The 27109-nt window shown below is 42.6% G+C and overlaps 1 protein-coding gene across 1 annotated transcript in view; it reads right to left on the bottom strand.

Annotated features, from left to right (window-relative positions):
- The window catches only part of UCK2 (uridine-cytidine kinase 2), a 77295-nt gene that overhangs the window by 16952 nt on the left and 33234 nt on the right, over nucleotides 1–27109 (bottom strand). Inside the window, exons 2-3 of the mRNA XM_046682870.1 lie at nucleotides 4878–5037; nucleotides 3930–4026 (exon numbers count right to left, since the gene is read on the bottom strand). Of these exons, the coding sequence (XP_046538826.1) occupies nucleotides 3930–4026; nucleotides 4878–5037 (257 nt within the window). The remainder of the gene's footprint in view (nucleotides 1–3929; nucleotides 4027–4877; nucleotides 5038–27109) is intronic.

The raw sequence follows: 27109 nt of genomic DNA, 5'->3' as shown, positions 1-27109 counted from the left end.
ATTTTTATGAGATCATAACAGCCAGACAAGGAAACTTTGCAGACACACCGCAAGTTCCCACTTCGACACTATGGGCCCAGATGTGGCAGCTTCTTGGACTTTCCATGAACCCTGGCTTCTTCTCTACTGCCTCAGGCTGCAATCAGTGATGATTATTTTCTCTGATTCTCTGGCTGCAGCCTCCCAGATCGTCACTCTCCCAGCCCCCTTATCATTCGTGCTAGCTCCAGTTCCTACACTGAACCGCTTTATTCCTGCATAGTCTGTAGTGGTTTGATGCTGGAGGGGTATCCTGAACTTTGACTCTCCAGCACAGTAGACTCTGGTCCGTATTAGGAAGCGCTGCAGAAGACACTGGTGAGGGATGAAGGTGAGCGCCACAGCAGCCTGGCCTTCCATCTCAACGTGCTCTTTCTCTTCTTCCTCTTCCAACCAAATCTCTGCCACACCCTCAAATTCTGGCTTGTGAGACGGGCATAGAACCTGTGAGGTAACTGCATTAAAGGCTGGCTGAGATGTGTACTAAAGGAACACACACGGACGTAAAGATTGGGCTTTTAATTATAGAAACATTTGGTAGGAAAAACCATATGAAATCTAATTTCCCATTTAAAAAAAAAAATCTCACTTCCTAACACATTCTACGAGGCCAACATCACCCTGATACCAAAGCCTGACAGGGACAGCACGAAAAAGGAGAACGACAGGCCAATATCCCTGATGAACATAGATGCAAAAATTCTCAACAAAATTTTGGCAAGCTGAATTCAGCAATTCATCAAAAGGATCATACATCATGATCAAGTGGGATTCATACCAGGGACACAGGGATGGTTCAACATCTGCAAATCAATCAACGTGATACACCACATCAATAAATTGAGGAATAAAAACCACATGATCATCTCAATAGATGCAGAGAAAGCATTTGACAAGATCCAACAGCCATTTATGATAAAAACTGAACTAAATGGGGACAGAAGGGAACTACCCCAACATAATAAAGGCCATATACGACAAACCCATAGCCAATATCACACTCAATGGGCAAAAACTAAGCACCATCCCCCTGAAAACAGGAATGAGACAAGGATGCCCTCTATCACTACTCTTATTTAACATAGTACTGGAGGTTTTGCCCAGAGCAATTAGGCAAGAAAAAGGAATAAAAGGAATCCAAATAAGGAGGGAAGAAGTGAAACTCTCACTGTTTGCAGACGACATGATCTTATATATAGAAAACCCCAAAGAATCCATTGGAAAACTTTTAGAAGTAATCAACAACTACAGCAAAGTTGCAGGGTATAAAATCAATCTACATAAATCAGTAGCATTTCTATACTCTAATAACGACCTAACAGAAAAAGAACTCAAGAACACAATACCATTCACAATCGCAACAAAAAGAATAAAATACCTTGGGGTGAACTTAACTAATGAAATGAAAGACCTATACAACGAAAATTACAAGGCTTTTCTGAAAGAAATGGATGACGACATAAAGAGATGGAAAGACATGGAACGTCTGTACATGGATTGGAAGAATAAACATAGTTAAAATGTCCATTCTACCTAAAGCAATCTACAGATTCAATGCAATCCCACTCAGAATCCCAATGACATTCTTTACAGAAATAGAACAAAGAATCCTAAAATTCATATGGGGCAACAAAAGACCCCAAATAGTTAAAGCAATCCTGAGAAAAAAGAACAAAGCTGGAGGCATCACAATCCCTGACTTCAAAACATACTACAAAGCTACAGTAATCAAAATAGCATGGTACTGGTACAAAAACAGGTGCACAGATCAAAGGAACAAAATTGAAAGCCCAGAAATAAAACCACACATCTATGGACAGCTAGTCTTCAACAAAGGAGATGAGGGCATACGATAGATAAAAGTCTTTTCAACAAACAGTGCTGGGAAAACTGGAAAGCCACATGTAAAAGAATGAAAATTGACCATTCTTTTTCACCATTCACCAAAATTAACTCAAAATGGATCAAAGACCTAAATGTGAGACCTGAAACCATAAGGCTTCTAGAAGAAAATGTAGGCAGTACACTCTTTGACATCAGTATTAAAAGGATCTTTTTGGACACCATGTCTTCTCAGACAAGGGAAACAAGAGAAAGAATAAACAAATGGGACTTCATCAGACTAAAGAGCTTCTTCAAGGCAAAGGAAAACAGGATTGAAACAAAAAAACAACCCACTAACTGGGAAAAAATATTTGCAAGTCATACATCCAACAAAAGGTTAATATCCATAATATATAAAGAACTCACACAACTCAACAACAAAAAATCAAACAACCCAATCAAAAAATGGGCAGGGGACATGAACAGACATTTCTCCAAAGAAGATGTACAGATGGCCAATAGGCACATGAAAAGATGCTCATCATCGCTGATCATCAGGGAAATGCAAATCAAAACTACACTAAGATATCACCTTACACCCATTAGAATGACAAAAATAACTAAAATAAATAGTAACAAATGTTGGAGAGGTTGTGGAGAAAAAGGAACCCTCATACACTGCTGGTGGGAATGCAAACTGGTGCAGCCACTATGGAAAACAGTATGGAGATTCTTCAAAAAATTAAAAATAGAACTACCATATGATCCAGCTATCCCACTACTGGGTATCTATCCAAAGAGCCTGAAGTCAGCAATCCCAAAAGTCCCATGCACCCCAATGTTCATTGCAGCATTATTTACAATAGCCAAGACATGGAAGCAATCTAAGTGCTCATGAACAGATGATTGGATAAAGAAGATGTGGTATATATATACAATGGAATACTACTCAGCTGTAAAACAGAACAAAATCATCCCATTTACAACAACATGGATGGACCTTGAGGGAATTATGTTAAGTGAAATAAGCCAGATAGAGAAGGATAATCTCTGTATGACTCCGCTCATATGAGGAATTTAAAAATGTGGATGAAGAGAACAGATTAGTGGCTACCAGGGGAAAGGTGGGGTAGGGGGTGGGCACAAAGGGTGAAGGGGTGCACCTACAACACGACTGACAAACAATAATGTACAACTGAAATTTCACAAGATTGTAATCTATCAACTCAATAAAACTTAAATTTAAAAAAAAAATCTCAACTCAAGAGAGAATGGGATCCAGGAAGGAAGAATGAAAAGCAGATGGGAGAAACTTTCAAAACAGTCCATGGCTAAAAACAACATTTATTGAGCAATTACTAGCCCAGAATGTGGAAGGAACTACGTGTGGTGCCACTTAGGAGTTTCGAGTCAGCCTGGGAAGTCCCAAAGAAGAAGAGAGTGAGCAGAGAGCTCTGCAGAGCTCTGAAGGAGCCTGGGATCTGGCCAGCAGGAGAGGAGTCCTCCGGGAGCCCCTTCCCCCAACTCAGAGGGCAGGAAGATGAGATGGAAGTCAAGCCACTCCTCTATTCCTAATGAGCAACATGAACACAGATAAATGGAAAGGACTGGTCTGATGTGACTGAGAACTTCTTTGGAAGGTTTAGTCTTTGGTCTCTGGCGACCTCAGCGTCCTCATATCTCTCCAAGTTCTTGGTCCAACCCCAAGTAAACCATGAGAGCAGACAGAATTTTGTTGTTCTTCCTGCCCTCCCTCTGCCCCGCCCCCTTACATCTTATTCCAGGAACAACAATTCGAGGATGTGGATGGGGACAAATGTCCCTCACCTGAGCCCAAATTCGTTAACCCATCCTTTAGCATTAATGGAACATGATGATCCGACTGTTCCAGGAAGTGCCTGGATGAACTCTGCAACCCATACTCACCCACGGCGCACGCTACTGCCACTGCCCCTTCACAGACAGGCTGCAGCAGGCAGCGGGAGGACAGAGACCTGGCACTCAAGAAATGGGGACACTCTGAGGAGCAACAAGTAGCCATCGCTGGCCCAGAGCCACTCACTTACCGGGAATGGGAGACAAAGTCATACACGGGAATCTGGACTGTTTTCCCTTCAGTGATTTCTTTGAGTGTTTTGAAGATGAGTTCATTGTCAAAGGCATCTGAAGGAAAGCAAACTGTTAAAATGTTTCTTAATTTTAAAATGACTTCTCCTATAATCATGCACAGGATATCCCTACAAACCTGTATTTCACATATGGATATCACAGCCTAGAGGAGAATATCACCGCCCCACCCAAAAAAGCCGGATTTCTACCCAAAGCAGAATGCAAATTCTCTGTGTCTCAAAACAGAATGTACGAATAAGTTCTGAGAAGTGGATTTCTTTTTTCTCCCTTGACATTGCCTCCCTGGCCTCAGACACCTCTCTCCCCACTCAAAATTCAGCTGCCCTCCCCAGAACTGGCACGTCAACCTGGACAGCCTGCCACAGTGAGGGGAGTGCAGCAGGCACCGTGCCAACAAGTTTTGATTCCAACAATTATACGAAACCCAAACCAGCTAAAGGGGCAGTGTGCTGATCTAGGACTGTCAGGGCAAAAGTCATTCAGGCCGCCATCCTGGACCATCCATCTCCCTCTCTGCTGGTCAGTGAGTTTCACACACATGCCATGTGCATGCATGTGCAGGGTGGTGGGGGAATGTGTGACACAGGCTGCTTCAGATCAGAGCAGGCAGAAGAACCAGCCGTGTATGTTCTATCCTGTGTCTGGCCCATCTTGAGTAACAGGGCTCACAGAGAGTCCCCCCTTGTTCAGACGCAGATTCGATCAGTATTTAAGGAACCAAGCACTACGTGACGTGTTGCAAAATTCCTTCCTTCCCATAAGCCCCACCATAACCCTGCAGGTACCTATTAGTCCTCTGTTTTATAGACAGGAAACAGACTCAGAGAGGTTAGGCAACTTCCTCAATCAACCAACACACATACTCTTTCAATTCCCCAACTCACCCGGGTGATCAAAATTGAACTGGCCCTTCAGGGCTTTGGCCTTCTGCTCTGAAGTGAGGACACGGTAGAAGCTATCCTGGCTTAGGATGACCACCTGCTTCTGGCGATAGTCCACCTCATTCTGTCCCAGGAGCTGCACAATCTTAGCACAGACGGAAGACTGCAAGGAGAGAAAAGAACACCAAGGTATACGGGGAAGTCCAGAGTCACTAAGCTGAAGCGCATGCTTGAGCGAGGGCTTTTAGAAGGAAGAACCCAAAGGCTGCCATCTTGTATGATGGATTAGAAGGATACACCTGCTGAGAAGGAACTCTGGGCCTCCCAAAGACTCTTCCTCCCCTTCCTTAACACAACGTACTACTCTTGGGTATCTGCAGGAAAGGCAGGGAGAGGGGAGCAGTAATTTCTACCTCCTCTTCCATAAAGCCTTTCCCAAAGCCACTAATAAAAAGATTACACTAATTTATTCTGTCCTGCTTGTGCCCTGGCACAGATATACAAAAAGGGCAGCAGAAAGTGGAAAGAGGGCACATTGACAATGTACGGATAGGCCACAGGGCCTCTGGGTCATGAAGTGACTGGGCATCCACGGGACATCTCTCAGCCCCTCCACATCTCTCTGTATCAAGAGAATCAAAAACCATAGCAGAGAGCTCAGCTGGTCAGCAGTAAGGCCAAAGTCGCAGCTTTCGTCCTACTTCTGTTACTTCCGCTCTAGTCCATGGCCGTGGACTTCTTCACCCTCACCGTAAACCACATGGCCTTTTCACAGATGTGTGTCACCACTTTCAGAGCTGGAGTGACATGGAACACAAGCATCATCAATACCTAAAACAAGTAGGGGTATCCCAACTAAGAGTGGAGATGTCAGTTCCAAAGGAACTCAAACCCACATGCTTAGTGTCGTGTTGCTAGTAACACACATATCTACCTCTTTTTATCTCCAATAACATATACTCCTTGTAAAAGGAAAAGTATAAAAACAAGGGCACTCAAAAGCATGAGATAGTGAAGGATTGTAGTTACCAAATAACACAGTTCCCTTTTTTTCACTTGATACAAGGATTAATTTAAAAACAAGAATGTCCAGATTACAAAACCTCTAGAAGCTATAACCCAAGCCTCCTTATGGAACTGGTTGACCTAATTACAAGAGATGAAAAAATTAGCACAGTTAGAGTTTCTTGGGCTCAGCCTTAGGAACCTTACCATAACATTTATTTTCCCAACTGATTTTAACAGGGAAAAATCAGGAAACTTTTAAAAGTTAACAATACCTTTTTTTTTTTTTGCTGGGAAATATTCGCCCTGAGGTAAGATCTGTTGCCAAGCTTCCTCTCTCTTTTTTTTTTTCTTTCCTCCCCAAAGCTCCAGTACATAGCTGTATATTCTAGTTGTGAGTCCTTCTAGTTCTTCTATGTGAGCCGCTGCCACAGCACGGCTATGACAGACAGGTGACGTGGTTCCACACCTGGGAAGTCAACTCAGGCCACCAACGTGTAGTGTGCCGAACTTCAACCACTAGGCCGTCACAGCTGGCCCTAAAAGTTACTATTCTTATAAAGCTGTGTGTTTGATTTGTCCAAGCATAACGGAAACTGGCCATTCCTGTTGCACTAGTCAATGCAAATTAAACGATTTTGTACAATATGTTCTATTGTACAAGTTGTGACACACAATCGAATAAGGATCTTCAGAGGAACAATATTTTGACTCAGTTGTTAATTATTTGAAAACTATTCTACTTTTTTTTTGACATTTTTGCATATTAACAGAGAAAAGCATTTAAAACTACTTAGGATTTTTGAAACAGCAGAGATGTCATAAAAAATGATTGGAAGGTAAAACTCAAACTAGATTCAAAAATGAAAATAATAAACAGAATCAAAGGCTCTATACAATTAGAGTCATGCACCACAGAACGACACTTCGGTCAACGACGGACCATGTATACCACAGTGGTCCCATAACATTAGTACCGTATACCCTAGGCGTGTAGTAGGCTATGCCATCTAGGTCTGTGTAAGGACACTCCCTGGTGTTCGCACAACATCGAAATCACCTAACAACACATTTCTCAGAAGGGATTCTCGTTAAGCAACACATGACTATATAAAGCATAAGTTTTTAAAGACATGTAGGACCATCCTAGTTTCCATCTACTTCTTATATCCTAAGGGTATAGGAGGGTGCAGTCTATACCTGTAACCTTTACCAGTACACAGAATTCCTTCTAAAGGTCCAAAGAACAAAAATGTAAAGAGGGATTCAGGGAGCCAGATATAGATATCCAGTTATTCAAATCATGGTATTTTTTATTTGTAGTTAAAACCTACTACATGTTTCTTTTTAATATGAATAATAATCCCACCACTGCCCCCGAGAAAAGCATATAAAGAAGTTACACTACTTAATTTTGCAGACAATCATTTTCCTTAACCCAGGCACAACCGAGGACAGAACCTATACAATGGGCCAATAAAATTGGGGTAAACAGCAGACAATAGGTGTAATTCTAGAAAGTTACTGCTTATCACAATTCTTTCTTTATCAAGGGTAAAGTCCAGCTGTTTTGTTGGTTCACAGCTTCCGTGTCTCAGTCCTATCTTTTCAAGGACCTGATTGGTGTTTCTTCTTTCCGCAAACACAGCCTCTCCAAAAGCTAACATTTTCACTGATCAATTTATTAGGTGTCAGGCCCTAGGCCAAGCGCCCGGTTACAGCCACCCTTAGAAGTCACAAGAGCTATCCTTCATAGATGTGGAAACCGAATTACATGACTTGCTTACAATCATACAATCCTGGTTCTTTTTCCCCTCAGCCTAAAGGTAGTAAGAAGTTCCAAGGCAGAAGAAACACTTTATCACTCAGGAGACAAACATCGCTGCACAAACAAGCAAAGAAACACTTGCCTCTAGATTAATCTAGTAGTTTCTTCTTCCTGAAACTTGTTAAAAATGGGCCCCCCAAAAATCTAGATAATTACTGAATCAGGACATCTGGTGCATAGGAGTTCAATTCTATTAGTCTCTCTACTGGTGCATCTGTTAGAATTTTCACAGGATTGGGAGGAAGGAGCCCTACAGAGGCTCCACTCAGCCTGAGCGAATGGCCTTTTCCTTACTTAGCGCCCTCCTTTCATGTCTCCTTCACTTTCATTTCCCTTTTCTCCAATCCTGCCCTCTTCCAAAGGATGAAATAGAGCTGTGAGGCGTGTTGTTCCCTTAAGGAAGGAAATAATTCATTAACGACAAGGGTTTGACAAGGCAGGCAGTCCTGAGGTTACAGAAGGCTAAAAATGGGAGAGGGTGCAATTGCTATGGTGGGCTAAGACTTAAAATAATTACAGTCACAAAAAGACAAATACCGTTTGATCCCACTTATGTGAGGTTTCTAGAGGAGTCAAATTCATAGAAACAAAGTAGACTAGAGGTTGCCAGGGGCTGGAAGGAGGAGGAAACGAGGAGTTCAATGGATGGAGTCTCGGTTTTACACGATGAAAAAGTTCTGGAGATGGGTTGCCCAACATTGTGGATATACTTAACCCTACTGAAATATATACTTAAAGATGGTTAAGATGGTAAATTTTATGTTATGTATATTTCACCACACTTAAAAATAATAATTATTATAATCAGAATCCACATGTAACGGGCAATTTCTTCCTACGTGCTCAGTACTGGGCTCAATATTTTAAAATTATGTCATTTATGTATTACAACCATATTGATGGAAATTATTAATATACCCACTCTACTTATGGTGAAGACTGAGCTGAAGAGAGGTTAAATGACTTGCCCAAGGCAAGTGGCAATGGAACCAGGATCCCAACTGAAGCAGTCCAGCTCCATCCTGAGCCCACCCTCTTACCGGCTGCATCTCACAGGCAAAGTGATACTGCCCACTGGAGCTGGGGCTAAGCTTAATTATGCAGAATATCTCCATATTTAGAGCAATGCATCCAGAATATATTCTGTTCCTGCCACTTCCAGTATATTATTTTAAAGCAGGGTGGGGGGATAAGCCAGCTAGGACTGTGGGTTGCTGTCTGCATACAATGTTAAGACCAGGTCAATATGAGGTCATCTTTAGAAAAAGAGAGGGAAAAAGATCATACTGAAGAATCAGTGAAGGTGATTTACAATTTCTTCATTTGTATGGCATTTTGAAGACATTATGATCATTTAATTCCATTACAACAAGATGTTATTATTTTATCTTTTTTTCTCCCAATGAGGAAACTGAAGCTTAGAGAATCAATCACGTTAAATGACTTGCTCGAGGTCACAGAGCTGAATCTCAAACCACAGACCTTCTAATTCCAAATGCACAGTTCTTTTCACTCTTCCAGAACTGAAGCAGCTTTTGCAGCATCTCCAATAGTCTCCATAAACTTACTCCACTTCTGGAGAACGATGATGGCAGAAGGAGACATGGAGGAAACTGGTTAGAAATATAATACTGTTTTGTCCCACTGCAACATTAAAGTCAACATTTACATTAAATTTCATTGACTTTCATATAACTAAAGGTAGGCAAGTAATTTGTATATTCAAAAGCTCAGGGCCGGCCCTGCGGCCGAGTGGTTAAGTTCGCCCGCTCTGCTGTGGCAGCCCAGGGTTTCGCTGGTTCAGATCCTGGACTTGGACATGGCGTCAAGCCATGCTGAGGTGGCGTCCCACGTGCCACAACTGCAAGGATCCACAACTAAAAATATACAACTATGTACCGGGGGCTTTGGGAAGAAAAAGGAAAAATAAAATCTTTATTAAAAAAAAAAAGGACGCCGGAAGTACGTACACACACACAAATGTTGAAGGTATTTGGAACCTAAATCTGGATTATGTTCATAAGAATCCACGTGTTGGGAGCCAGTAATTATGGGGGCCCAGAGAATTCTCTGAAGAAAAACCTGTAGGACTAAATCTGATAAGCATCTCTGGTGATGGGAAACAACCCACAATGACTTTAAGATTCCTTCCAGTGCTGTGATTCTGTGACCAGGCCAACATTCAACTTCATAATCAGGCCAGTCCACCAGATGTGCTGGACAATGTGCCAGATTCCTTTCTCAGAGACACTTCCCATTCGGGAAGCCCCAGGAACGGTCAACTGCTACTCCACAGGCCCTACAAGCTTGTGGTTTCCAACAGGGCAGCTGTTGAGTCTGCACAGGTTCCTACATTGTGATTGGAAGTATATTTTTCTAAAACGATTCTCACATAGGAGGTGGCTCAGACAGCCCAGAACACCATGAGTGTGCTGTTTCTTTTTTTTCTTTTTTTTGAGGAAGATTAGCCCTGAGCTAACATCTGCCACCAATCCTCCTCTTTTTTGCTGAGGAAGACTGGCCCTGAGCTAACATCCATGCCCATCTTCCTCTACTTTATATGTGGGATGCCTGCCACAGCATGGCTTGATGAACAGTGCTTAGGTCTGCACCCAGGATCCGAACCGGCAAACCCTGGGCCACTAAAGTGGAACATGTGAACTTAACTGCTGTGCCACCAGGCCAGCCCCTTAGTGTGCTATTTCTAGTGTGTGTGTCTTCCAGGATCTAATTCTTAAGACCTCTCGTCCAGGTCCAATACTGCTGAATGAGTAAAACAAACAGGGCAATTGAGCTCTGACAGCCTCTTTGTTAAGAACCCTCCACCCCAACACCGAACTGCTGAGAACCTGGACAGAGCCCAAGCTGGACAGCTCAGAGTAGCTTCACGCTGGGTGTCTCAAGGAGAACACGCTGGTATTTCTCATGGGCAACTCTACAGAAGAGTACAGGGCCAAGGGCTATCCGCCCACCATTTCAGAATCCCATCAAGTCATCTGTCCCACTCTGAGAGCTGCTTCAGAATCAGAGGGCTGTTCAGAGGGAGGAAAATCTAGCAACTGCACAGCCCAGGGCTCACAACAACCAGCCAGCTCCAGGTGAAGCACATCGATTCATCCCTTCCTCCCCACCCTTCCCTATGGGTTGTGGACATCCATTAACACCTGCCCTGAACTCACCACCCAGCAGCTAATAGGGCAGGAAAGCCCGACAATTAGCCTCTTCGGGCAGGAAGACTCCATCCAGCTCCTTCACTCTGGGACTGTGCGCAAGTCACCTCAATTACTCTTGACAGTGGCTTTCCCCGTCACTATCATTAAGTAAGAATCACCACTAACTTACATGGGGCCCAGCAGGCCCTCCGATGTGACATCACCCCTTTGGGGGCAGGGATGGCTCCCCACCAGCTCTGAAGCTCAATTTACAGGCATGAGAAAACCAAGGCACCAGTAATTTGCCCTGGGGGAGACAGAACAAAGCCAAAACTTGACTCCCCTCTGGATCAAATCGACTGACAGTGTAGCAGCCAATAAGAAGGTGTCACTCCATGCTTCCCCGGGACTATCTGTAAGGCTATCCAGTCTTAGGGCCATGGATGACCCCAGAACCCACTGCTAAATTACAATACAATTACCACCAACACACACACCCACAAATAAGATCTAAATCAGACACTCACTACATTGCTATGTCATAAAAGGGTCTTAGATGCCAAAAAGCAGCCACAAGTTAAGCAGAGGGACCAGCTGTGACTCAGCTTTTATTCCCAGGGCCTGGCAGGACGCAGCCCCTGGGAAGCTCACTCAAATGTGTGTTGAAGGGATTACCACAGGAAATGTCTGAATTGACCTAGCCATCCTCTTTTTCTTTCAGACCTGGAATTTCAAAATGACAGCTTGCCTTGCTCATCCTTAGCATCAGCCTTGATTCCATCCTAAAGTAAGTAACATACTCAGGCAGAGACAGGGAGTTGTATACCCAAATCTCAGTCCCTGAGTTTTAGCGAGGCACATGCTGACATTCTGCAGCCTCCCTTGCAGCTTGTTTTAACTGTCCTAAGTTCTGGCCAATTAAATAAGCACAAGTGTGACGTGGGAGCTTCCTGTAAGGATCCCATTTTGACTGTCTTCTTCCTGTTGGCTGGAATGAAGATTTGATGAATGGAGCTCAAGCAGCCACTTTGCAGCATCAATATCATGCTAACTAAGGGGAGTGGAACAACTAAATAAAGAAGCCACAGACTCAATCATAGAACTGAGACAGGAATAAGAGTGAGGTAAACTATTTTGTTTAAACCTTATTGTTTGAGGTATTCTGTCACTTTCAACTAAAATGATCTTAATACTAATGTCAACATCCACATACCCAGTATACCTCAGTGTAAATGTTCTCTTAAAAGCTGGGGTAATCCTCCTCTCCTGGTCCAGGAGGCTGTCTTATTCGGTGCCACAAGCATCTCCTCAGCCAAGATATTTCCACGTGAGTTTTAAACAGCGAGGTGAGGCGCATTTTCCTGGACCAGTATCCCCAGATGACTGGGCACCTCTCTGCCACCTGCCAGCCTCTATGTATTTACCCTGATGTGTCAGCACAAGATGAAACATCCTCCCCACCTTTCAGCACCTTGCTTGTGCTGCAGGCCAAGCTCTCTAGAGAGGAAGCAGTCCCCAGGAGGGGGAGACCCTGAAGATTATAAACACTCGATAAAAAATTCCTCAGAGTAGAAGCTCTCAGTGTTAATCCCTGATCCATATGCTGGTGCCACAAAGGTTGTCCGGCCTAGAAAAACCCAGATGTTAGACCGCATCCGAGAAAAAGTCTGGTTGATCAACAGTCACCAACATCAACACACTGCCAGGACTTTTCGGTGAATTGGCAAGCTCATTAAGCTCTATTCCTAGCAAAGGCATTTTAAAAATTCGCGTCTGGGTTTGTAAAATTACACGTTTGGCTCTGCTCTCTTTAGAGTCATGAGCACTTACTGAGAAACCGTCTCAAAGAGCACATACTCACGGAGCTAAACAGGTTTAGAGTCAACTGAGGGATGACAAATAGCGAACAGCTAACACACAGAATACACCATCTGCCAGGAACTGTTCTAAGACTTTATATGTCCTACATTATTTAATCCTCAAACCAACTCTGTGAGGTGGGTGTTCTTATTACGCCCATTTTACACAGAAGGAAATGGAGGCACAGAGAAGTAAGCTGAGTGACTTGGTCCGAGATCACACAGCTAGAAAGCAGCTGAACCAGTCTTCAAACTCAGGCAGGCTGGCTTCAGCATGCACGCTCTTAACAACTACACACACGGCCTTGCCTCGCCACACTGTCAGAAGGGGATGAAAACCTCTTCTCTTTCCAAGAGCCACAATCACCCTACAAACACGGGCGTCATGCCAACACTGGAGACACAGGAGCTGCCAGGAGCAAAACATTCTCAGCAGAACTCTGCAATTTCCTCCCCGTGGGCCCCGCAGAGCCCAGGCTTGTTGGACCTCCTTAGAAGTTAATTTTCTGATAAATATTTTACTAGGAAAAGGGCTATGACAAGTCACTTCTGATCCCCTACAATTCGGTCTTTGGTAGGAAATGGTATCTAAGCACATGCTAAAGGGGGCTGGGACTGATGCTCTGGGAAACAGGCGAACCCAAGTAGATGTCTGGGGACAGAAATGAGCAAACTCTAAAACCCCACCACAGTGAAACAGATGCGCTCTTACTGGCTGGTGCGTTGTGAGGTGGTGATACCCTTTTAGAAAGCAGTACCGAGTAAGAATCATAGCAACATTCCTACCCTTTCAGCAAGTAAGAGACTTACAATGAGATCAGTGAAGGTTACAGGAATATGAGCAAAAGTGTAAGCAGAAAAGAGAGAACAGAAACTGGAGCATATACCGTGACTGAAATCGTGTAGAAGATATGAGTAAACAGGAGGGGGAATCAGGACGGCAAATCGGTCAAAAATGAAAATTACTGTATTTCTTCTATATCATCTTAACAAGAAAAGGCGGGGTGGGTGCCCATATTCCTCAGGTGAAGCCAAATTCTCATTTCACCCTCAGCCTGGTTAACAGCTACCACCAAACAAAGGCAAAATGTCCCGCGAGACAGAACTGTGCCTGGACTCTGTGGCAATACAGGCCTCCCAAAGGGATTAAAATTACTCAGTATAAAACAATGGCTGATTTCAGCCTCCTCTTGCTGATTCTGAGCCCGAATAAGGAATTTGTGGCTACTTCTCTGTATTTCCCACAGGACAAACATAAAAAGGTAGCACACACATACTCCCAAAAAACGGAAGGCATGTAGGCTTACTGCTAGCTTTGATGAAACTGCTGCTTATGAAGCCCTCTCGAAAGGTAGAAGCAAGGAGGCCTGCTGGAGGGTTGATTCCTACGGCCTCATGGGTGCAAGGGAGCTTGGGTCTATTGACTTCCCCTTTTTTTCTTGAGGGTTAGGAGGCAAGTTAAGCCCCAGCAACCTGAACCACTTATCCTAGGAAAAGAGGAGGACATCTTTGGACGAGGCACACCAAAACCCATCCACTTGCTGCAGTCTGGCTTCCCGAGCAAGGATAATATGACTATTACAGAAACTAGGGCCCAGGACGCCAAGTCCTTCTGGGGGAGAGAGACAAAAAGAAAGTTGACTTTCCCTCTGTTTTTTAAAAAAATGAATGGATAAAGCAGAGCACAATATGCCAGCTGGATCCTCCGCTGAATCTTTGCAAATTGAAGGCCACACATGGGTAAACATTTAATGTGGCCCTAACAGCACAACTGTGCTTTGTTGTACAAAGTACGTTTGAGTTAACTCTTCCCCTCCAGCAATCCTTATCCAAACTGTCGAAAACCAGAAGTCAGACTATCTGGCTATCAAAAGATTTTTTTTTCTTTTAATTTCCTCTTAGGTCTCCTCCAGCACCCACATCTAACTATAGAGCAGCATGGGAGGAAACCAAAAGCATGTGCCCAGCACCCACTTCCCTTCTTTTTGAAAGTCTCTTTCATTGCCTTGGAAAACTCAATTTGCTATTTATTCCTCACAGCATTTGAAGAAAGGGTTCAGATCCCCTCTCAGCAGACTCAATTCCCTTGAGTTGTTCCTTCTAGATTTTGACAGATTCCTCCTCCGTCACCACCTCCTAAGTCTTCAAATTCCTCTGGAATCAAAAAAATAAATAAAAGGACTCCCAAAGCTACACAGAACATGTTACTCTATAAAGGATGAGGAGTTGACCGCACTGAAAGTCATCAAATTTTAGGGCTAATCTACTGTTGGCAAATAAAAGGAGTTAGAGCAAATAGCCTTTATAGAGAACGGTATTTTTTTTTTTTTACTAATTTGTGAAACTGAATGAACTATCATTAAATACAGGCCAAACTTTAGTTTCAGACTCATACAAATATGTCCAAGTGATTTGACAAAGGCACAAACGCAATTCAATGGAGGAAGGACAGCCTTTGTAAGAAATGGTGCTGGAGCGATGGGACACTGGTAGCCCAAAAGAATGAACCTTGACCTAAACCTCATACCTTCTACAAAAATTAACTCAGAATGGATCACAGGCTTATGCAAAACATAAAACTATAAAACTTATTAGGGAAAAACATAGGAGAGAGTCTTCAGGATCTAGTGCTTGGCAAGGATTTCTCAGACTTAACACCAAAAGCTTAGTCCATAAAAGGGAAAGTGGAGAAACTCAATTTCATCACAACTAAAATGTGCTCTGTGAAACATTCTCTCTTAAGAGGATGAAAAGAAAAGCTACAGACTGGGAGAAAATACTTGCAAAACACATATCTAATAAAGGACGGGTACCTAGAAATATATATAAGAATTCTCAAAACAACAGTAAAAAACCAAACAATCCAATTAGAATATGGGCACAGACATGAAGAGGCATTTCACCCAAGAGGGTATACAGATGGCGAATAAGCACACGGAAAGATGCTGAACATCATTCGCGATTAGGGAAATGGAAATTAAAACCAGGATGTCATGTCACCATACACCTATCAGAATAGCTAAAATAAAATAATAGCAACAACACTAAATGCTGGTGACAATGGGGAGAAAATGATCACTCATACACTGCTGGTGGAAATGCAAATGGTTCATTTACTCAGGAAAACAATTTGGCACTTTCTTTAAAAACTAAACACGCAACTACCATATATGATCCTGCAATGTACTCCTGGGCACTTATCCAAGAGAAATGAAAACATGTTCACAAATGTTCCTAGAAGCTTCGTTCATAATAGGCCAAAATTGGAAACCATCCAGATGCTCTTTCATGGGTAAGTGGTTAAACAAATTATAATGCATCCATCCCATGGAACACTACTGAGCAATTAAAAGGAACCAACTACTACCTGTATGAAACTCCAGATACTTGTGCTAAGGGGGGAAAAAAGGCAATCCTAAAAAGTTACATACTGTATGATTCCATTTATATAACGTTTTAGAAATGACAAAATTATGGTAATGGAGAACATGTTAGTGGTTGATGAGGATTAGGGTGAGGGGGGAATGGCTGTGGTGAGAGAAGGCAGAGGCGGCTAAGAAAGGGCAACATGAGGGAGGGAGGGGTGCTGTGGTGACGGGAAGACTCTGTAGCTTTCCTTTACCAATGACAATACCCTGGTTGTGTTTTGCAAGATATTACCATTGGGGAAACTGAGTAAAGGATACATGGGATCTCTCTGTATGATTTCTTACAACTGTATGTAAATCTATAATTATCCCCTCAAAAATTTATCTAAAAAAAAGATCAATGACCATCTATCTTCTGCGCTTTGTCCTTTATTTAGTACCAGAAATTCAACCTCTCACCTTTCAAAATTCTTTTCTCCTCACAAACCACTGTCAATTAATAATTAATTGATATGGCGTGAATGTATTTTGTATGTAGGACAGACATGAATTTGGGTTGAGAAGGGGAGAACAGACTGTCACGGGTTGCATTACGGACCCCAAAGAGATATGACTATGACCCAACTCCGGGAACCTCAGAATGTGCCCTTATTTGGAACAAAGGTCTTTGCAGACGTAACTAAGTTTAAAGATCTTGAGACGAGATCATCCTGGAATAGGGTGGACCTTAAAGCCAATGACTAACGTCCTTATAAGAAACAGAAAAGGAGAAAATACAGAGACACGGGGGAACCGTCATGTGAAAATGGAGGCAGAGATTAGAGCGATGGATCTATAAGCCAAGGAACTTCACAAGAAGCTAGGAGAGAAGCACAGAATGGATTTTCCTTCAGAGCTTCCAGAAGGAACCAACGTTGCCAAACACCTAGATTTTGGATTTCTGGCCTCCAGAACTGTAAGAGAATAAATTTCTGTTGTTTTAAGCCAGCAGGTTCATGGAAATTTGTTACTGCAGCCCTAGGAAACGAATAAACCTGTCATTTTTTAAGGGGTGTGTTCAATTTCTCTCTCTTTTTAATTACAGAGGATGTGAGCACTTTCTTCAACTTCTACTTATGTATACCCCTGGACACAGTGTTTTCCTTCTTCCAGAGGATCTATGTCATAAGGATGTATCATCTCATTTTATAATCTTTTCCCGCAGAACCTTCCCTGGTGTGTGTTTGCTCTCATAGTACACTATGGCTAGCTGGCATTATCGGAGTGTCTACTGCATCAAATGTCCTGGTTAATAATTATCAGACATTCTCAACAGACTCAACCAATTTTTAAAGACTTCAACTATACTTATAAGTAAAACTACACTGAGCAGTGGACTTAATCTCCTGTTTCCTTGGTAACCAAGAAGTTGCTTCCAGATCCAGCAATGTGCTTCAGGATCTTCAAAATGAGTAGCAATAGCTAGGCTGCCGATGTATAAAAGTGCCATTCTACAGAGCTTTTATGTTTTGATAGAAATGCCCAACAAATTTCTGGACAAGATAGATTTTTTTTTTAAAAAAAGCAAGATGGATGAAAATTACACACTTACCACAACGTTTTAAAAAGCAAAAAATAGGTCCTCCAGAACCAGGGTAGGCTCACAGGACCCGGCTTGATTCCTGACTCTATCACACCCACCCCTTTTATCTCGGGCAGCTCAACCTCTCAGACCTTACTGTCCCTGTCACAAACTGTGAGGAAGGATATCCACTCTACAAGTGGGCTCTAGGTGTTAACGGGCACTGGCTAACACAAAGTACATTTTCAGTAAAAATTATTCTCTGCTCTAAGACCCGTCAAATTTTCATTTAGGCAAAGATTTCCTGGAAACAACCAGTTGGAAGCTTTTGATTTTGTACTCAAGTTGAAGACTTCCTCATGATTCTTGCCCACTCTTTTTTTTTTTTCTTCACATCTATAAAATTCTACAAAAAAACCCCTACATCTCTCTCGCTCTTGCTCAGAATTCTGTAATTTGTCCCAGCTTCATTGTTAAATCTTCATGATCTTAAAACCTGAGCTGAAATTCTGGGTTTCTTTTTTTGTAGTTCTTACTTTGGTTTTTCTACTTACTTCTCTCTATTACCCTTTTCAAGGTAGTTAGCTTTTTGACTGGCAATATCTCCACCATGGTACAAAATTTAAAAGGTACAAAATAGCAGAGAGTACAAAGTCTATCCCCGTCCCATCCTACATCCCAACCACCTTTCTGACTACTTCTTGGCAGCCAGTGTTTTCAGTTTCATGCACATCCTTTCAGAGGTTGTTGGTCATTGCATATAAAAACATGAGCGTGTATAAACTTTTCAAACACTAACACAATGCTGTCTGTACCTTCATTCACTTATGTATTTTGAGGATTATCCCCTTAGTACATTTAAGACCACCTCCTTTTTAAGGGCTTCATAGTATCCCATTTATGAAGGAACCACAGCTAATACTTCCACTGATGGACATTTAAATTGTGCTCAGCTTTTTCTAAAATAACTTTATTTATGGGCATATGTATCTATCTGTAGGATAAATTTCTATAGTAGATTTGCTTGGGCAAAGAATTTTTTTTTTATATTTCCATACATAAGCCCAGATAGCCCACACTATCAATAGTGTACATATACCTATTTCCTCATACTCTTAATGGTATCTAACATAATGCTATCTAATTTATCTTCCTATTTTAAGTGAGGATAAACATCTTTTACACACCTAAAAGTGTGTTTTCTTTTTCTGAAACCAGTCTGTTGATATCCCATCCTCACTTCTCTGTTGAGTTACAGGTCTTTTCTTATTGATTTATAAAAGCTCTTTATATATTAAGAAAAACAGCCATTTCTCATTTGTATCACAAATATTCTTTGCAGTTAACTGTCTTTTTACTTTAAACTGATGTTTCCTGAAGAAAATTTTTTATTATTTAGTTAAGTTGATTTTGTAATACTTTTTATTATATTTAGAAAAAAACTTCATCACACAGAAATTTATAATAAATTCCCCTAAGTTTTCTTTCCCTTAGTGACCCTCTCTCACCCTTTCTTTGCCTTCATCTCCCAAGATCCCAACCAGATCAAAGGAGAACCACAAGAGGGCACCAATCCAGCAGCTCTCTGAACCCTGAACCTACAGGCCAGATACCGAGGGAGCAGAGGGGAAACAACTGAGAGGAAATGAGATCTAACGGAGTGGCTTGTATGGAACTTCCTGTGCACATACAAAGAGTTACAGAAAAACCTGCAGCTGTGTCCCTCTGGAATTCATCCGGAAAGAGACACAGGATCTGCTTTCAACCCTCTGGCCCACAGCTGCACACGTGCTAAGGGATCAGGCTTGTGGCACCACTTTAAGAGCAGAAATCTGCAGCAAGTTTGGAGGACATCATAGGTGAAGGCCATTGCTAAAGTTATCTTTCTTTAAAACACAGGTATATTTTCCCACCTCATGCAGGGTATTCTTTTAGGAGTGTGAAATCCTGTCTCTCCCTACCATGAAAAATAGCAAAAAATAAGCACACACATACACACACCAAAAATTGCCACAAATTAAAAACTAGTGGGCAATGTCAGTCCAAAGAAGCCTTCAATAAATAATACATATATAATTGAAGACAGGAAATTAAGAAGCATATTAAATACCATGTTTCTAATCCTACCTTGATAATTTCCTTCTCCTTCCCTCCATCTCACTTGAAATGGCTTCGGGAGATTTCTAGGAAATCATACACAGAAAGTCCCCTCAGGGAAGCTTCCAGTGTGCTGTCTCTCCATAATGAAATGGAGGCTTGAATCTCTTCCTCCCACATCATTCAAACAGAACCCTCTTGCCAGACACTGCAGCTCAGTAACTCCTGTGAACAGCAGCTAAGCATCTTCTTTCATATGGTAACATTATCTTTCAACAAATTGTACTGGGTAAACTGGATACCCACATGCAAAAAGAATAAACTGGAACCTTACCTTACACAAGATACAAAAATTAACTCATATGGATCAAAGCCCTACATGTAAGAGCTGAAACTATAAAACTCTTAGAAGAAAACATAGGAGGAAAGCATCGTGACATTGGATTTGGTGATGATTTGTTGGATATGATACCAAAAGCACAGACAATAAAAGAAAAAATAAATAAGACGGACTTCATCAAAATCAAAAACTTCTGTGCATCAAAGCACACTATCAACAGAGTTAAAAAAGCCATCTAAGGAATGGGAGAAAATGTTTGCGAATCACATTATCTGATAAGGGACTGGTATCCAGAATACGTAAAAAATTCCTACAACTCAACAACAACAGAAACCTGATTAAAAAATGGGCAAAAGATTTGAACAGACATTTCTCCAAAGATATATAAATGGCCAATAAGTACATGAAAAGATCTTCAAAATTACTGATCATTAGGGAAACGCAAATCAAAACCACAATGAGATACCTCTTCATACCCATTAAGATGGCTATTAACAGAAGGGAAAAAAACCCCACAGAAAACAATAAGGGTGATTGAGGATGTCAAAATAATTGGAACCCCGTGCACTGTTGGTGGGAATGTAAAATGGTGCAGCCACTGTGGAAAACAGGACGGCAATTCCTAAAAATTCAACATAGAATTGCCATATGATCCAGCAATTCCACTTCTAGGTATATACCCTAAAGAATTGAAAGCAGGAACAATGCAACATCTATTTACCCTTAAAAAGGAAGTTCTGACACACGCTACGACATAAATGTACTTGAGATAACTCCTCAAGGAATTAAGCCAAAGGAAATAAGCCAATCACTAAAGAATAAATACTGCACAATTCCACTTATATGAAGTTCCTAGAATAGTCAAATTCAGAGAAAGTAGAATGATGGCTACCAGGGGCTGGGGCGGGAGCGGGGTTGGGGGGCGGGGTGTTATTGTTCAATGAGTACAGAGCTTAAGTTGGAGAAAATGGAAAACGTTCTGGAGATGAATGGAGATGAAAGCTGTGCAACAATGTCTCAGTGTACTTAATGCCACACACACTTAAAAATGGTTCAAGTGGTAAATTTTATGTTATGTATATTCTACCACAATAAAAAAGTTATCTATGTTATTACTACTCTCCTCTCCACCACTAAACCACATAAATCAAGGGCAAGGATCTTATCTCAGTAATCTTCGCACACCTATCCCAGTCTACGAACTCAATAAAAGCATACTGAGCCTAAGTCACATTTCTCAGGTAGAGTCTCTAAAACCAAGATGTCCTTCCTCCAGGTTCAGGTTCAGCACCCGGAACCATGATGGGGGCAGGGAGACCTTGTTATAGAACCCTTTTCTCACTTATAGAAATCAATTCCCTCATTAAGAAATACTTTTTAAAAAAAAATCAATAGCTTGTTTTACTAGTTATTGACTTCAAGCCAAGCTCTTCACAGCTTACTTCCTGGTACAGGCTAAAAGCACGGCATAGACTCCAAACTCCCAGAGTTAACTTCCTCTTCCAGGAAGCCTTCAAAGATTGCTCTTTTGAAAGTACCTTTGCTCCCTGTTCCTCCTTTTCCTCCTCCCCCTACTCCCCACACCAGCCAAGGGCTCAGATTTCCGCAGCCCTTGCTCAGTTTCTAGCTACACACCAACCCCCAAGGTAGTGAAGGAGAACTAGATAGAATGAGATGTTTCTGCTAAGCAGCTGGAAAGCATTAGGCTTGCTCTCACCCCTTCAGAGAATCAAGAGTCTTGACATGGGTTCTGTCACTCCTGATGGGAGTCAAGGCTGGTTAAGTGAGCGCTCTGTAATTAGTTACCGTGTTCACCATCCCCCTCCCTTTTCCAAGCATTCTCATGGGGTCCTTGGCTGTGGTGTGTTTATTTCAGAGCACCTTTCCTGTCTTCTCAAGGCAGACGCTTCGTTTAAAGAGCAGCCTAGTGAAACGGAATGGAGAGTCAGAAAAACCTAAGGAAGATATCAACAGGCTGAATGAGAAAAAACACCAGTTGACCTTTCCGCCCAAAGAAAGCAAGAGCAAAAACAGGAACAACAGTTTTTCTAGCCTTTTCTACTGTGGCTCTCAGTGCTGTACTTGCCGTGCCTGCTGGGGGAGCCTGACTGCATTGCCACCCCAGCAACACACTGGGTCTGGGTCCCAGCTCTCCCAGAAAACTACTCACAGCGCTGCCCACAGCAAGCACCAAGGATTTTGCCCACCGATTTGGCAAGAGTATGAAAAGTGTTCATCCTTTTAACCAATAATTTGACTTCTGGGAATTTATCCTAAGGAAATAAAGAGAAGCAAAAATTTTATGAAGATGTTCATCACTGCAAAAAAGATGATGACAACCCACACAGTCAACAACGAGGGAAGTGGGAGTTGTTAAGTAAGTCTTGGTACAATGCATATAAAATATAAAACAGCTACCAAGCCATGTTGGCAAAGGGTATTTGATAATAAGGGGAAATGCTCAGGGTACATTAAGTTTAAAAAATTAAGATACAAAACTATATTTTTTTCTCAATTGTGTCCAAAACCAAAAATAAGTTCCACGGATGCATATATATTAAAGTTCAAAGAGAAACATAGCAGTTTTAACAATGGTTAGGTTTGGGTGAAGGAAGTATAAGTCATTTTTTCCTTCTTTATACTACTCCATTTATTTTTTTACTTTTTTGGTGAGGAAGATTGGCCCTGAGCTAACATCTGTTGCCAATCTTCCTCTTTTTGCTTGACGAAGACTGTTGCTGAGCTAACATCTGTGCCAATCTTCCTCTATTTTTAATGTGGGGTGCCACCACAGTGTGGCTTGATCAGCAGTGCTAGGTCCACACCTGGGATCCAAACCCATGAACCTTGGGTTGCTGAAGTGGAGTGCACGAACTTAACCACTATGCCACTGGGCCAGCCCCTCTAATTATTTTTTATATACCAAATGGTAAGGCTCAAGCAGAAAAGAGGTCCAACCCAGAACCCCATACACAAGATGCTAATACCCATAAAAATAATAAAACATTTGTTTCTGGAACGTTATTTTTTTCTTAAAAAAAATCATTCTATTTATAGTCCTTAAAAATGACTGCTAAGAGGAAAAGCTGTGTCCTCTGGTGAGGCTAAAATCCATTATCATTAGGACAGGTAGTGCTTGGGTGGAGACGGAAAAAATTCTGTGGTTTCCTATTCTTATTTGGCAGATTGAGTCTGACCACTACAAAAGCCAAGAATGCACAAAAACAGGGGGCAGATCCAGGACCCTGATTGTGTGGGGTCACTTACCTGGTTGTTGGAAAAATAAGGCAAGAACTATTAAAGAATAAACATGACTTTTTATGACACGTGTAAGGTGTGACTGCACATTTAACAAATACATAATTGATACATACCACATATGCTTTCTAAGTACATTTCAGAGATCTTTATCTTCATCACAGACCAAACGAGTTTGCAAACCAGCAATTACGAAGCACCAGATGATCTCTATGACTCCACTACTAACATTCTGCATTTCTAGAACACCCTATTTGAGGTTTTTCAGGTTCAATTATACTCAGCTCAAAACTAATTTTGAGCATGCTTTTTTAGCATCTGGTTCCAATATGACTCCCCTTTAGCCTGCGGAAGGCCCTGGCCTAAAAAGGATGTCTCCTTCTTTACAAAATACCCTACAAGTAGTCCCCAACTTACAAACACATTGACACCCAAAAGTTCCCCGGCTGCATAAAAGTGGGAACACATTTTGCCATACAAATGAGTGGGGATCAGGTTCTCAGCATGGCTTCTAATGCCAGTTTAACCCATATACCGCTGATGAAATACCCAAGATCTATTAAATAGAGAAAACAGTACTGCAGCAATTCTAAAATTTAAGTGAAAAAGAACACCAGTCCAACTGAGTAAACGCTGGTGCTTAAGGATAGAGACCTAGGTTTCTTCTGAAGGTTTTTTCTTCATGCCACTCACAGAAAATGGGCAAAGCAGCTTGGTCTCCAGTACAACCTGCCTGCCTCCCTGTGGACTTCTCTACTCCAAGACTCTCTGCTCCACTAATTTTCTGTGTGTCCTCAAGAGACGAGCCCTCAGGTGCATAAATCGCTCTGATGGTCAACCTATAAAGCAGATGTCTAGCATGCCTGGGTGCCTGGCACAGAAGAAGACAGAGCCATCGAACGGACATCCCAATGGTTCTAGGTTTCATTTCCCAGGGCCCATGGGCTCACACATAATTACACGTTTCTTATGTTCCAGATCTGCCTGAGGGCAGTTAAGAACCAGACAGTAAAAATTATCTTCAAGCAGCCAAATGCCTACCAAGGTCCCTGACTTAACTAAAGCTTTGTTTTTTCTACAAGGAGATCCTCAATTACAGGTCATTTACTCTCAATTTTTACAAACAAATCTAACAAGCTTCTCCTCCAGATTTCAAGTGAAACGGAAGGTAACTAACAATCGTTGAGCGCCTCTGTGCGGCACTATTTTATTCTCATTTAAGGGTTTAAGTGTCTTGTCAAGGTCACTCAGCAATGACACTGGACCTGTGAGCTGAAACTGGACCTCACCTGGCTGGCTCTGAGGTCAGTGGAGGGAGAGTTGCTGCCAGGAGCCAGCAGCCACCTGACTATCCTATTAAAGTAGTAAGACAAGCTGCTGTAAGTCTCAGGCTGCGGCAGTTCCATTCACTAACTGCTCCTTAGGGAAACAAAGAGGTGCGTGGAATACTTTTCAATCATTTCTCTCTAAAATTAAGTTTCCCCAAGTGCTGGTACTTAAAAGGGGCTATGTGAAACACTATGAACCCCAAGATGCCAGGTGGGTGGGGTTGTTACTCCCAAGGACCTCATACTGCCAATCACGTGAATCCAGCACGGCCTGGTGCACCGAGATTGAGCAGTGGTGATGTGGCCAGAGGACAGCCCTAAGGGGGTTTTCTCACGTGGATGCAGCAGCATCCTGGCCCTGCTGCCTTAGCAAGGACAGCTTCACTCTTCAGTGAGGGTTTGTGGCGCAGTAGGAAGACACACCTCAGAGCACAGGGGAAGGGCTTCGTTTCCGCGAGTTTTATCATCTGAGACTACTCAAAAGGAAGGGAAGACAGAAGGCATATGAACAAAGAAAGCGATGAGAATGCAAACCAGGTGACTTTTACGTTTTCAGTCAAGTATTCAGAAATCAAGGATTTCTACCAAGGAGCTAAGAGGACTTGGGATTTTCTTTTTAACAAGCAAGGACCTTCAAGTGGGAATCATTAAAGAGTAAAAAATGGTGAGGGCCTCTATCAGAACTCCTTCTATTTCCCAAGGGCCACTCAATAGTTATCAATCAGTTTACTAAAAATGATAACATAATTTATTGAAATTATAAAAGTGGCATCACAAAATTGGTGTGTATTTCCCTAGAGGCAGGATAGCAGGGTGAAGGGAAAATAGGCTTGAGTTACACAGATCTGTGGTTGAACCCAGCTGTGGCTGGGTGGCCTTGAGCAAAGTGGTTAGCTTCCTTTAGCCTCGGTTTCTTCATCCATAAGATGGCCAGGTAGGGGACACCTATCTCATAGGCATGTGGTAGACAGTCAACAAACCACAGCTAATTCATTTTACTGCTGCTAAGACACAAATTATAGCTGACAAGTTTTCTTTTCTTTTTCTTATTTTTTTTAAACAAAAAGCAGATTCAAGCACCTACTTACACCTAGTAAAGTATTAGGCATTGAAGGCAAATCATGCAGACTTAGTCCCTGCTCTCTTGGAGTTTATCATCACAATCCCAAGGATACTAACAAATAAGAGAGTGAAAAGATATAAGATTAAGAATTTACTCTGTATTAACATCCTGCATAATTGCAGGGAGGTGACCCAGAGTCCTTCGGTCATAGTCCCCTCCTCTTTCGTCAACAGTGGAAAGACTTAGAGAAACAGGCAGCTCAACCGTGGTGGTGTATAGCCTTAGAGACAACGCCAAGGAAGGAGGGCGCAAAGGTGGGGAAAAAAGAACAACTAAAAAGTTCATCCTGGGGCTGGCCCCGTGGCCAAGTGGTTAAGTTCGCGCGCTCCGCTGCAGGCGGCCCAGTGTTTCGTTGGTTCGAATCCTGGGCACGGACATGGCACTGCTCATCAAACCACGCTGAGGCGGCGTCCCACATGCCACAACTAGAAGGACCCACAACGAAATATACAACTATGTACCGGGGGGCTTTGGGGAGAAAAAGGAGAAAAAGAAAATCTTAAAAAAAAAAAAAAAAGTTCATCCTGCAAGACAGGTGGTCAACACAGCCTGAAAACAGACAGTGGGACAGAGGGCAAACAGCTCAAATCTGCCCTGCGGTTCAACCAGTGCGCATGGAGTTAAGGCCTGGGCGGGTGCTGAGGAATCCGGGGCTCCTGTGGGAGAGGACGGGTCTGCACCACAGCAAATACGACGGTGATGGGAGCCTACTGAAAGCTGTGAGGGATGAACACTGATGGCCCTGGCCCCACACAGCAACCCAAAGAAGAGTGCGACCTGGCCACCCACAAGGAGACTGGGGGCAAAGGGGAGGGTGCTGCAGGGGAATGAGAGGCCTGTTGTCCCGGGCAAGGGAAAGAGGGCAGGGAGGGCACAGCATTCAAAAGAGGAAAGGAAGTCTCCTTGGGGTTTGAGTGTGGGAAGGACTTTCACTTTCAATCCAGTTGAACCTGCTAACTGGGTCCTATTTCTATCTGAAATGCAGGGGAAGGTTCAGAGGTCCATGCCCAGAAGGCAGACGACACTTTACTGAGAGCTGGGACACCTGTAATAAGGAAAGTAAATAAGAGACCAGGCAGAGGGCGGTTGAGGTTGACCAATTCAGACAGCAGCCAAGGATGGAGGCCAAGAGCCTCCATAAAGAAGGAAGATGGTGGCTCTGAACTGGAGGGGCTCCTCCAGACATCCAAAAATTCATGGGTAGCAATGGGCGTCAACCTCCACTCTCGAGCTGGCAGCAGCCTCCTCAGCAGGGGAAGATGGGAGGACGGCACCCACTCGGAACACTTGTCCCGGGAAGTTCAAAGCACCTGTGG

This window comes from Equus quagga, chromosome 13, assembly GCF_021613505.1.
Source record: "Equus quagga isolate Etosha38 chromosome 13, UCLA_HA_Equagga_1.0, whole genome shotgun sequence".
In the NCBI taxonomy this organism is placed as follows: Eukaryota; Metazoa; Chordata; class Mammalia; order Perissodactyla; family Equidae; genus Equus; species Equus quagga.
The sequence above is the reverse complement of the archived record's forward strand: the minus strand, read 5'-3'. Positions and strand labels throughout refer to the sequence as shown.